The sequence below is a fragment of the Coturnix japonica genome, chromosome 27 (genome assembly GCF_001577835.2).
Source record: "Coturnix japonica isolate 7356 chromosome 27, Coturnix japonica 2.1, whole genome shotgun sequence".
Lineage (NCBI taxonomy): Eukaryota > Metazoa > Chordata > Aves > Galliformes > Phasianidae > Coturnix > Coturnix japonica.
Window position 1 is genome coordinate 3,463,081 of NC_029542.1, and position 11,624 is coordinate 3,474,704.

General features: G+C 59.9%; 4 protein-coding genes across 9 annotated transcripts in view; 3 read left to right on the forward strand and 1 right to left on the reverse strand.

Moving 5' to 3' along the window:
* The window catches only part of SCRN2 (secernin 2), a 3,113-nt gene extending 2,104 nt beyond the window's left edge, over positions 1 to 1,009 (forward strand). For all 4 annotated transcript variants that reach the window (XM_015885870.1, XM_015885871.1, XM_015885869.2 and 1 more), the window contains 3 exons: positions 69 to 234; positions 322 to 499; positions 612 to 1,009. In XM_015885870.1, coding sequence (XP_015741356.1) covers positions 69 to 234; positions 322 to 499; positions 612 to 770 — 503 coding nt within the window. In that variant the 3' untranslated portion in view covers positions 771 to 1,009. The remainder of the gene's footprint in view (positions 1 to 68; positions 235 to 321; positions 500 to 611) is intronic.
* Positions 984 to 3,640, reverse strand: LRRC46 (leucine rich repeat containing 46). Of its 2 annotated transcripts, none has more exons than XM_015885873.2 (8): positions 3,497 to 3,640; positions 3,325 to 3,421; positions 3,129 to 3,237; positions 2,795 to 2,841; positions 2,508 to 2,617; positions 1,854 to 1,923; positions 1,498 to 1,673; positions 984 to 1,367 (listed from the first exon to the last, which is right to left on the reverse strand). In XM_015885873.2, exons 1-8 carry the CDS (start codon positions 3,612 to 3,614, stop codon positions 1,051 to 1,053), a joined length of 1,044 nt encoding a protein of 347 aa, XP_015741359.1. In that variant the 5' UTR covers positions 3,615 to 3,640; the 3' UTR covers positions 984 to 1,050. The 2 variants fall into 2 exon arrangements, with proteins under 2 accessions (XP_015741359.1, XP_032296777.1); XM_032440886.1 differs by having other exon boundaries at positions 3,129 to 3,240.
* A 156-nt stretch (positions 3,641 to 3,796) lies between these two features.
* MRPL10 (mitochondrial ribosomal protein L10) lies at positions 3,797 to 6,420 on the forward strand. 2 transcript variants are annotated; one of them, XM_015885874.2, is made up of 5 exons: positions 3,797 to 3,915; positions 3,991 to 4,166; positions 5,066 to 5,230; positions 5,316 to 5,460; positions 5,879 to 6,420. In XM_015885874.2, exons 1-5 carry the CDS (start codon positions 3,879 to 3,881, stop codon positions 6,124 to 6,126), a joined length of 771 nt encoding a protein of 256 aa, XP_015741360.1. In that variant the 5' UTR covers positions 3,797 to 3,878; the 3' UTR covers positions 6,127 to 6,420. The 2 variants fall into 2 exon arrangements, with proteins under 2 accessions (XP_015741360.1, XP_015741361.1); XM_015885875.2 differs by having other exon boundaries at positions 3,991 to 4,163.
* A 131-nt stretch (positions 6,421 to 6,551) lies between these two features.
* The window catches only part of OSBPL7 (oxysterol binding protein like 7), a 7,317-nt gene continuing 2,244 nt past the window's right edge, over positions 6,552 to 11,624 (forward strand). Inside the window, exons 1-18 of the mRNA XM_015885568.1 lie at positions 6,552 to 6,849; positions 7,577 to 7,731; positions 7,894 to 8,016; positions 8,097 to 8,150; positions 8,254 to 8,367; positions 8,454 to 8,564; positions 8,642 to 8,762; positions 8,868 to 8,971; positions 9,045 to 9,137; positions 9,211 to 9,340; positions 9,419 to 9,543; positions 9,740 to 9,847; positions 9,917 to 10,048; positions 10,453 to 10,543; positions 10,619 to 10,896; positions 11,174 to 11,311; positions 11,412 to 11,475; positions 11,561 to 11,619. Of these exons, the coding sequence (XP_015741054.1) occupies positions 6,675 to 6,849; positions 7,577 to 7,731; positions 7,894 to 8,016; positions 8,097 to 8,150; positions 8,254 to 8,367; positions 8,454 to 8,564; positions 8,642 to 8,762; positions 8,868 to 8,971; positions 9,045 to 9,137; positions 9,211 to 9,340; positions 9,419 to 9,543; positions 9,740 to 9,847; positions 9,917 to 10,048; positions 10,453 to 10,543; positions 10,619 to 10,896; positions 11,174 to 11,311; positions 11,412 to 11,475; positions 11,561 to 11,619 (2,175 nt within the window). The 5' untranslated portion in view covers positions 6,552 to 6,674. The remainder of the gene's footprint in view (positions 6,850 to 7,576; positions 7,732 to 7,893; positions 8,017 to 8,096; positions 8,151 to 8,253; positions 8,368 to 8,453; positions 8,565 to 8,641; positions 8,763 to 8,867; positions 8,972 to 9,044; positions 9,138 to 9,210; positions 9,341 to 9,418; positions 9,544 to 9,739; positions 9,848 to 9,916; positions 10,049 to 10,452; positions 10,544 to 10,618; positions 10,897 to 11,173; positions 11,312 to 11,411; positions 11,476 to 11,560; positions 11,620 to 11,624) is intronic.

The following is an 11,624-nucleotide window of genomic DNA, read 5'->3' on the forward strand; positions in this document are numbered from 1 at the left end:
GGGGACATGGATGGGGATGGGGACCCCCGTCTTGTTCCATGGTGACGTGGATCTGCTTTGCCCACCAGGTCGCATCACAGCAGAGACGTTCATGGCCATCCTGAGGGATAAGGCCAGTGGTATCTGTGTGGACTCGGAGGGTTTCCGCACAGCAGGCAGCATGGTGTCCATACTGCCCCAGGACCCTGCCTTGCCCTGCATCCATTTCTTCACGGCCACTCCGGACCCTTCCAGGTGAGGAAGCAGCTCAGGTGAGCACCTGAGGTTGATGGGCACAGAATGGAGCCTTGCCTTGGGCTGAGGTCTCTTGTTCTCCACCAGGTCTGTCTTCAAGCCCTTCATCTTCGTGCCCGGCCTTAAGCCTGTGCCGCAGGTTTGCTCTCCCACCTTCAGCAATGACCCTGCTAAGAAGGTGCCACGATTCCAGAGCACGGTTGATCGGAGGCACGAGCTCTATCGCCGGCACCAGGCAGCGCTGGAGCTGATGGAGAAGGATCAGGTAGCACCCAGCCCTTCCTGATGGCCCTGGTGCTGTCCCATGGCAATATGGGGTGGCAGTGGGGTGCCCTAAAGGTGCCCATCCTCAGCCTTTGTGTCCCCAACCCCAACAGGAGCAGGGCAAGAAGCTCCTGCAGACCCTGCGGGAGCTGGAGAAGCAGGGCCTGGATGCAGTGAATGCTCTGCTGGAGGGGAACGTGGCCCCAAGGCTGGAGGAGTTGGCTGAGCTTTTCTTTGACTGCGTGGATGCAGAGATGAAGTTTTACAAATAAACCCCATGTTGGGATTGGGGAGGAGCTGAGCTCAGGCTCCAGCTCAGCCCCCACAGCACTGCTCCCACCTATGGGTCAGAAACCCTTCCCAGTGCCCTTCTATAGTTCCTCTCCTCCTCTCATTCTGGAGCTGTGGAAGGGAACGGCTCCACCAGCACCTCCAGCCCTGAACAATCAATTGGTGCTCATGGGGGTGGCAGACAGAGATTGATGTAAGAATAAAGAGGCTTTAATTCCAACTGTGCAATGCTGTGCTGCTGCCACATCCCCGAGGTGCCCCCTATTTCCCTGCCCCTTTGCTGCGAGGCTCCTTTTGCAGGGCTGTGGGTCGGGGCTGCCTCTGTTTGGCAGCTGGTTTTGGCTGCTGGTTTCTCTTTGGTTTTGCGTGGGGATGGAGCTGAGACCGCCCAGGGGTGGGGGCTGTGTTGGTTTCTGGGCTGGGGGGTGGGCAGCTCTTTGTGCCCAGTGATATGGGGGGCAGCAGCAGACCCCTGTGCTCCTGCAGCTCCTGCAGACGGGCCTGGTGCTCCTCCAGGGCCTTCCCCTGCCTCCTCTGAGAGTGCCCAGCCAACTCCTGCTGCAGGTCTGTGAAGAAATCTGCCAGGGATGGTGGGAAGGAGAAGGGGAAGAATTAGAGCCTGGCACAGCCACCCGAGCTCCTCACTGCTTGGGGACAGGGAGACCCCCCCCCTTAATCATGCATTGTGTCCTGGTTTGGTTTGGGCACCTTTGCCTGTGGTGAAAGGGGCTGTCAGCTCAGCAAACAACTCATCATCACTATCCTCACTGCCAGAGCAATGTTTCTCCTCCTTCTCTTTCTCATCCGGGGCAGGATCCGTGCAGCCATGGATAGGTTGGGCATCCAGCTGCAGGAGATGGGGCAGGGCTCCAAGCACCAGCTCCCTGCAAGCAGCAAACAAACAGCAAACAAACTAAACAGCATCAGTTTCCAACCCACCCAGGGGGCGGCAGACTCAGATTTCCTGTGTCTTATTGAGGAGCTGAATGCAATAGTTGAGCTCACAGGGTATTGGGGGCTCACTCTCCCCCCTCTGCTCACCATTATGGGGTTCCCCAACCCACCTGTAGCCGGGTTGATGGGTGCATTCATTTCCTGTCAGGTCCAGGAGGCGGAGGCTGCGGGGCAGCTCATCTGCACAGAGGAAAGGAAGGAAGAAAGGCAATGAGAGGGGCTGAAACCCTGCTGTGCTGCCACCACCTCAATGCTTTCCATGCATCCCTGAGGCCACAGCCCTGCTGTGGGAAGCTGCTTCTCAGCTCACAGCTGGGGAAACTGAGGCAGGGAGGGAGGGGACACGGGATTCCGTATGATCTGATAAGGAGAAAAGAGGCTTCTTCCCTTCCCAGCGTGTCACTGTTCCCTTTCCACACTAGAAACACTAAGAAGAGCAGAGGGAGATACCCTTCCATCCCTTCTCTTTGTGCCAAAATCCACCTAGGAAAGGACTGTCCCTAAAAGCAGAGTGAGCCTATGTGAACATTGCTTGGCAAGGGCAGGAAACAGCTTCTGGGTTGGAGAGATCCTAAGAGATCCCTAATGCTGCCAGGAGCTGCTTCCATGCTCTGTTGAAGCAGATACATGGGGTCTGATAGGGGAAGGGTTGTCTCAAAGCCATCTATGGGGCTCCCATCACCCTGCTATGGGACACATAACCCAGCCCCAGGATGGCTGTGCTGGAGCTTTGCTGGGCCAAGGCTCTGCTGGTATCACCCCACCTGTATCCAGAGTCTGGATCTGGTTCTGAGACAGGTCCAAGAAACGCAAGTGTTGCAGGGGCAGCAGGTTCTCCACCTTGTGGATGCAGTTTCCAGCCAGTGAGAGGAACCTGGGGGAGCACAGGGAGGGCAGGAGGAGCTGTGACCCCCTTAGGAGGGTCTGGGGTCTGCAGGGTGACAGCCATGCAGCATTGTTGGTCTGGGGATGGCAAACCCTTGTGATAAACCAATGCAAAGTTGCCTTGTAACGCTCCCTGGATCACATGCATCCCTTTAATAGCACTTACTGCAGGTTGGGAAAGCAATCCAGGTTCTCAATCTTCTCAATTCGGTTCTGTTTGGGGGGGAAAAAAAAGACACAAAACACAACGAAACACTGTATGGAAAAATCATGAGTGCAGCAGTGTTACCACCACCAAGGAGCTCTATGGTGAAGGTGTGAGGGCTGAATGGGAGCCCAGGCTCCTCAGTTGGGTTTAGAAAAGCCAGAACCTCACTCATATTATGCCATAGGAAGGCAGCACTGGAACAAGGTCTCTCTGATAGTGTTGGGGGGCAGAACTGGGGGTGTTTATGTCCCCCCCCCCAAGGAGGCTGTTCCCTATAGGACCAGGCTCTTACCCGCTGTAGATAGAGGCTGTGAATCCCTGGCAGCATCCCAAGCCTCCCAATGGTGCAGATCTCCTCCCGGTCCAAGCGGATGGTTTGAAGGGCTGGAAACTCCTCAGAGCTGCTCAAAGGAACATTATAAATATTATAATGGAGACTGTTGTCCCCATCCACCCCAAAACATGCTGGGTTCCCTATGGTTTCTCACCAGCTCATTGGGTTTATGGACTCTCCCAGCCCACGAAGGTTCCGTGCAGCCATAAAGCGATCAGTGAGGGTCACCCCTAGGGATATTTCCTTACAACCTGAGGGAAAATGGGCTCAGCAATGGATCCGACCCATTGTATCCTATGGAGCAGGCATCGCAATGGTGCACTCACCCCCATGTAAAGCCTCCTCATCCCCAGCCGTGGTGGGTGAAGGTGAACAGGACCCCTGCCCCATCCTTGGGTCCTTGTGTGTGGGTAGGGGGATATGGGGGAGGGCTGGGGTGGACATATTGTGAAGGGTAAGGGTACCAGACAGAGAGGGAACAATAAGAGGGATATAAATGTGGGGCAGAAAGAGGTGGGGAGCAGGAATAGAATGAACAGGGGCCTCGGGGTGGGCAGGGCCCGGTGTGGGGTGGATACACCGGGTTGGGGGGCAGTAGGCCCAGGCCTAAAGCACTACGACTAGGCCGCAGCCTTCTGGTTGCTAGGAGACGGGACGCACCGGAAGGGGCGGAGCTTCGGCCTACCCACAAAGCCTTGCGCGGCAAAGATGGCGGCGCTGAGCAGCCCGGCAACATGGCGGCGGGGTGAGTGTGAAGCCGGGCCGGGTTCGGTTCGGTTCCGTGTCCGCCATCCCTCTTAGAGCTGCTCTATCCCCACAGGTTGGCTGCCCTCCGTTCAGTTCATCCGGTGCGGCTCCAAAGCGGTCACCCGGCACTGGAAGGCCATGCATTTCCAGCGGCAGAAGCTGATGGCCGTCACCGAGTACATCGCACCGCGGCCTGTTGTCCCTGAGCGCTGTGTGGCGCCTAAAGGGAAGGAGGAGGAGGAGGAGGAGGTAACGCTGGGCCGCCATGGGGCTGACGGGCCCAGATAGGCCCCATATAGGCCCTATATGGGCCCTATGTAGGCCCTGTGTAGGCCCTATGCAGGCCCCACATAGGCCCTGTGTAGGCCCCATATAGGCCCCACATACGCCCTGTGCAGGCCCTATATAGGCCCCATATAGGCCCCATATAGGCCCTGTGTAGGCCTCATATAGGCCCTATATAGGCCCTATGCAGGCCCTATATAGGCCCCACATAGGCCCTATGTAGGCCCCATATAAGCCCTGTGTAGGCCCCATATAGGCCCTATATAGGCCCTATGTAGGCCCCACATAGGCTCTACATAGGCCCAATGTAGGCCCCATATAGGCCCTATATAGGCCCCGTGTAGGCCCCACATAGGCCCTGTGTAGGTCCCACATAGGCCCCATATAGGCCCTATGCAGGCCACACATAGGCCCTATGTAGGCCTCACATAGGCCCTATGTAGGCCTCACATAGGCCCTGTGCAGGCCCTACATAGGCCCCACGTAGGCCCTATATAGGCCCTATGCAGGCCACACATAGGCCCTGTGCAGGCCCTATATAGGCCCTATGTAGGCTCCACATAGGCCCTATATAGGCCCCATGTAGGCCCTGTGTAGGCCCCATATAGGCCCCACGTAGGCCCTATATAGGCCCTGTGTAGGCCCTATGTAGGCCTCACATAGGCCCTATATAGGCCCTGTGTAGGCCCTATGTAGGCCTCACATAGGCCCTGTGTAGGCCCCATATAGGCCCTATATAGGCCCTATACAGGCCACACATAGGCCCTATGTAGGCCCCGTGTAGGCCTGAGGCCCGGAGCAGGCCCAGCATCATCCCCCCACAGCGGGGCCCTGGTGCTCCCATCTCCCCTCCCTCCCTATAGGAATACGGTTACGCCCGGCTGCTCAGGCGGCAGGTGGAGGAGGCATTCCGAGATAACAGGATGATCGCTGTGTGTCAATACAACTATTTACCCGGGGAGGACATGGTGCTGATGAGACACTACCTGAGGAAGCATAACATTGAGGTCAAATTCGTCCTGAATGAGGTATGGGGTGTAATGGAGCCATAGGGCTCAGGCTGCTGAAGCCCCCATGTCTCCTCCCCCCATCACTGAGTGCTGCCTCTCATAGATCATCCGGCCTGTGTTGTCCCAATCCCGCTATAAGAACCTCCTCCCTCTCTTTGTGACCCGGAATATCCTCCTGGTGAGCCCAGAAACCAAAGTCAAGGAGATGCTGAGGGTCCTGAAGGGAGTTCCACAGATCAACCTGCTGGGTGAGACAGCACAGGGCTCCTGCATGAAGCTGGGGGGGGGGGAGAGGTTGGATATCAGGGTGATGATCTTCAATAGAGGGTGATGGGCACGGACTGAGCTGCCCAAGTCATGGTATGGAGCTCAGGAAGCAGCTGGATGACACCATTAGCCACGTGCTTTGATTTTGGGCTGCTCCTTTGTGGATCCTTATGGGTTCCTTCTACATGCTGGGATATTCTGGGGTGGTTCCCTAAGGGTGAGGAGGGGATGGATGGGGGCAGAGGAGCAGGGATGGCTGCTGCTGGGGTTGGAGCTGCCCCCTGCTCTGTGTGGACATCTCGGCATCCTTCAATACCTCGAGCTCCAACACAAACCCTTTGATCCTCACAGCTCGATGCTTCTCCTCAGCTGTTCCTGCCTCTCTCTCTTCCATTCCAGGCGCCTGCATTGACGACACCATCCTGAGCAGGCAGGGAGTGGAGAACTTTGCCAAGCTGCCTTCACTGGAGGCTTCCCATGGGCAGACATTGGGCACCCTGGCACTGCTGCCCTCCCAGACGTGCTCCATGCTGCAGCACGCGGCCTCACACCTCTCAGCGCTGCTGGATGGGCACATCCACCAGCTGCAGGGTCAGACAGGGAGCCCAGCAGGGACAGAACCTACACAGAGCACAGGGACACAGTGATGCTCATCCCCAGCCCCCAGTTGGGCTCTGTCACCTGCAGGGTTTAAAGGTTCCCTTTGCTCAGCCCTTTGCTCTGCTCCCTGCACCAGCGGCATATGGGGTCGGCCCAGCTGTGACCCCATATGGGATGTGCTCAGGGAAGCTCTGGTTCTGATGAGGGGTCAGAACCCCGCAGCAGTGCTGGCATGGAGGACATGCAATGCTCAGTGCTGTGTAGGGCTGTGCTGCAGCTCTCCCTAATGGCAGGCATAGAGCTGAGCTGTCCCATTAAAGCTGGTTGCGTGGTGGTAGCGATCCCAAAAGCCTGGCTCATCATTTGGGGTGGGGGGGGGGTTCCTCCATACAACTCTCCATTGAGGCTCAGCCAAGCAGAGCTGCAGTGGGGTGGGAAGGAGACCCCAAAGCCACGGCTGGGTTTCCCTGCTCTATGGGGCGCTGCAATGGGCAGCTCGGGGTATGGCGTGGAGCAGGGGGGGCTCAGCCGCTTTCTCTATTGAGCCCGTTTTCCCTATAGGGGAAGGGCTGAGCTCCCGATACACGGAGCCTTTATGGGGGCTGGAGCCGCAGCATCGCGGCGTTGTCGGCTCCGGTCGGTCCTCCACGGTGCAGGGGGCAGAACCGAGCGGCTGCGACCCGGTGCCTCCGCCTCCTTCCGTGTTCCGCTTCCTGCAGCCGCCGGGCGGGATGCGACCGGTCCCGGCCGTGGCTCCGCCGTCCGTACAGGTGAACAACCGGGACACCGGCAATGGGAAACGGGAGGACGGGTTGGGGGGGGGGTCTCCAGGACCCCCGGTCAGCCCGTATCCCCTCCGCTTTCGGTGTCGGTTGGGCGAGGGGTGGGTTGAGAACGGGGGGGACCCGCCGGGCTGCCCCGTGGCACCGAGCCCGTGGGGTGCGGAGCGGACTATGGACCCGACGTTATGGGAGAGGTGAAGGCGGGGCAGGGAGGGGAGGAGCCTCCGTCCCACCGGGGGAAACTGAGGCAGGGGACACCCTGATGTGGGCACCCTGATATGGGCACCCTGATATGGGCACCCTGATATGGGCACCCTGATATGGGCACCCTGATATGGACACCCTGATATGGGCACCCTGATATGGACACCCTGATATGGGCACCCTGATGTGGACACCCTGATTGGGCCACCCTAATATGGACCCCTGATATGAACCCTGATAGTGGCACCATGATATGACACCCTGATGTGGGCACCTCTGATATGGGCCACCCGATATGACACCCTATTGAGCACCTGATATGGCACCTGATTTGGGCACCCTGATCATGACACCCTGATGTGGGCACCTATGGGCACCCACGGAGCAGGGTTTCTGCTTTGCCCCCTCCTGGGACCCCTGGCCGTTCAGTCTATGGGTAGAAGGGTCCCCAGCTGGGTAGGATGGAGATGCCCCCACAGTGGGTTCCTGACCAGGCTCCTCCTCCCCACAGTGTGTCCCACCTCCCGGCCCGTGATAGCTGAGCTCAGGCCCTTCAGTGTGGACCTGCCGGCCATGGGCAGCCACGAGAAGGATCCATCATCTCCCAGGAAGGCGCTGTCACGCTCCAACAGCACCGTGTCTTCCAAGCACAGCAGCATCCAGCAGGTCAGGGGGGGTCAATGGGATCTTAACTGGATCCAGCCTTGCTTAGGGGTGTTGTGGGGTCTCAGGGGGATACGGAGATGCCCTGCTATCCCTGGGCAACAAGGTGGGAGCTGGGAGTGGTGGCTGCTGCAAGGTCCTTCTGTCTGACCTTGGTCCCTATAGGGCTCAGAGAGCTGGGAGGTGGTGGAGGAGCCACGAACACGGGGCAGCCCAGGTCGGGAGCCAGAGAGACAGGAGGGCTACCTGCTGAAGAAGAGGAAATGGCCCCTGAAGGGCTGGCACAAGGTAACGGGGTGTTGGGGGCAGGTTTGGAGCCCTGCAATGGGGGCTGAGGGGGTTTCACCTCTGTCTCTGTCTGTCCCCAGAGGTACTTTGTGCTGGAAAATGGCATCCTGAAATATGCCACCACGCGACAGGATGTGAGTATGGGGCCGGGCTGCCCATGGGGTCAGCTTGGGGGAGACCCCATTTCCCCATGAAGAAGGTGGTCTTCCCCTTGACGGGGGTCCCTGGGCTCCCCAGGTCCTCAAGGGGAAGCTGCACGGTGCCATCGATGTCCGTCAGTCTGTCATGTCTGTCAACAAGAAGGCGCAGAGGGTGGACCTGGATACAGAGGAGAACATCTACCACCTCAAGGTCTGGGGGCACCCAATGGGGCTTAGAGGGGGATTGGGGGGGGATTGGGCTTTCTGCCCCCCCCATACCCACCATCTGTCCCACAGATCAAATCTGCAGAGCTCTTTGCCAGCTGGGTGAGCAGCCTCTGCTCCCATCATCAAGGGGAGAGTCCAGACCCACTCGCTCCAGCCAGGAGGACCCCCAATACAGCACAGGTCGGTGGCACCTCGGGGTGGACGTGTGGGACCGTGTCTGGTTATGGGGCTCCTGATGGTGTCCTGTCTGTCTTCAGGGTCCATGGACACGGATCATGCCCTCGGGCAGCGCCCCTGCCCTGTCCACCCTCTCCAGCTCCAGGGACAAGGTGGATGCGTGGCTGAAGGACAGCGAGGGGCTGGAGCGCTGCTCTGCCGGTGAGCAGGAAAGGGAGGAGCCCCATCATCCCCATCATCCCCATCATCTCCATCCCCATCATCTCCATCCCCATCCCTGACTGAAGCACCTCTGCTCCCACTCAGAGCTGTCAGCTTGCCAGGCTCAGCTGCGGGAGCTGACAGAGATGCTGCAGAGCCTCGAGTCCCTGCACCGTATCCCCTCCGCGCCCCTCATCTCCAACACCCAGGTGAGAACCAGAGTGTGGGGCCGATCCTCGCATCCCCCAGCCCCACTCTCACCACCCATCCCTCCTCCCACAGCCCTCAGCTGCCACAGAGAGGCCCAAGAAGGGTCGGAGGACCACCAGGATGTGGTGCACTCAGAGCTTCGCCAAGGATGACACCATCGGACGGGTGAGGAGGCTGCAGGCTGTGTGTGTGCTAAACCCAGGGCTGGATCTCTTGCTGAGCCCCCTGTCCCCTCCAGGTGGGGCGGCTGCACGGCTCCGTCCCCAACCTCTCACGCTACCTGGAGCCCAACCAGGGCCAGCTGCCCTTCACTCTGCCTCCTGAGTACAGCCAGCTGCAGCGCAGCTTCTGGGTGCTGGCACAGAAAGGTGGGACACAATGGGGTAACCCCAACAGGGGGGAGCGTGGGGTGGTCACAACCTCACTGCCCGCCCCTGTCCCTGCAGTGCATGGCTCGCTCAGCAGCGTGGTGACAGCACTGACGGCTGAGAGGGCTCGCCTGGAGGACATGCAGCGGGCATTGGACCGTCGGCGCTCAGCCCCACAGCCAGGCAGTGCCGGCCCCACTGGGGTGAGGGGGGCTGTGGGTCTGGGGGGGGGCTGTGCTGGTGTCAGGGGGCACAGGTCCCCTGTCCTGGGGGGGTGCTGCAAGTCATTGTGGCTTCATCCAAATACTGGGGGTCTGAGTGACCCTGTGTATACCTGAGCCCCTCCATGGGACTGGGGGGATGTTGTGGGGTATTTGGCTCAGCTCCTCCCCTCCGCAGACCCCCCTGCCAGGCCTGGAGCCACGGGACGGGCTGCAGCGCTTCCATTCGCTCTCAGTTTCCTCTGACACCACCATGGATTCCTTTGCCTCAATACTCCCTGATGAGGTGATGTGGGGCAGGGGATGGGGCTGGGGGGGGTAATGGGGTGGGTGCTGAGCCCTGCTGTCCCTACAGCCCGACGTGCTGCCTGCCAAGGGCCGGGAGCAGCAGCGCTCGCAGCGCAGCATCGCTTCTCTGGCCGACTCACACACCGAGTTCTTCGATGCCTGTGAGGTGTTCCTCTCTGCCAGCTCCTCTGAGAATGAGGTGGGGGATCTTGGGGTGGGGGTGGGCAGGGAGGGCTCTGCGGAGCTGAATGGGACCCCCAAGCTGGTGCTGCTCCCGTTGGTTCATCTCTCTGTTCTCTCACCCCATCCCTCTCCATCAGCCAGCCCAGGCTTCCATGTCCCCCCTGGTTCCTACGTCCCTTCCAGCTACCCACAGTCCCCCAAAACAAGGTGTTTGGGGGCTCCCCACTCTCTGAGCATAGTGGTGGGACCAGGCTCCTTCCCTCCCATCCTGCAATCCCCGCATCCCCACTCTATTCCCATGTTGGATCCCCCAATCCTGTCCCACACAACCAACCTCCTCCAGGGGTGCCCTTCCCACCAACCCCCCGCTGGGTGACCCCCACCCCCCCCCGCAGCCCACCCGACTGTGCCCGTCCCCAGGCGTCAGACGATGAGTCCTGCATCAGTGAGGCCACCAACAGTATTGATGAGGACCTGACTGAGCCCGGGGGGCCTGGACGTCCACAAACAGGTATATAGGACAGATAGATGTGGGGACAGGGTGCTGGGGCAGGGGCACTCCAGTTCACATCCCCATCCCCCATAGGAATGGATAGTCTGGGGGGGCTGGTGGAGCTGCCCCAACTGGAGCTGCCAGGGCCGGGATTGCAGCGTCGGAGCCGTCTGCCTGCCCCCCCTGCACCAGCAGGGGATGTGAGTCTGTGGGGGCTGCTAAGGAGCAGCGTGGGCAAGGATCTGTCCCGTGTGGCTCTGCCTGTGCAGCTGAATGAGCCCCTGAACACCCTACAACGACTGTGTGAGGAGCTGGAGTACAGCGCACTGCTGGACCGCGCTGCACGAGCACGGGACCCCCGGCAGCGCCTGGTGAGGGATGGAGGGGGGGACAGAGGGATATAGGGTGGGGGGACATAGGGGAACATGGGTCTGGGGGAGATTTGTGTGTGGGAACATTGGTTGAGGGGATATGGAGGGATGTGGCATGGAAGGACATGGATGTGGGGAGCATGAGTTGGGAAGATGTGAGGTGGTTGGGGGGGGTGTAGAACGGAGGACACAGAGGGGTATGAGTGGGGTCAGGGGACGCCCCCAATGGGAGGAGCCTGCCCCCCCCCAGCACGGTGACCCAGGTGTGGCTGTGCAGGTCTATGTGGCTGCTTTTGCTGTGTCTGCCTACGCCTCCACCTTCTACCGTGCGGGCAGCAAACCCTTCAACCCAGTGCTGGGTGAGACCTACGAGTGCGTGCGGCCCGACCGTGGGTTCCGCTTCATCAGCGAGCAGGTACTTGTGGGGCTGGGGGAAGGGGAGGGACATAGAGGGGGGGGGAGAGACATAGAGGGGGGGAGAGTGGAGGAACAGCGACTCCTTCATCCTCCCCCAGGTCAGCCATCACCCCCCCATCTCCGCCTGCCACGCTGAGTCCGACAACTTCATCTTCTGGCAAGGTGAGTGTGGGGAGGGGCGGGGGGGGCACTTATGGGGGTCATCAAACAGGCCAGATCCTCACCTGCTGCTGCCGCCATCCCTCAGATATGAGATGGAAGAACAAATTCTGGGGCAAATCCTTAGAGATCGTCCCGGTGGGCACCGTCAA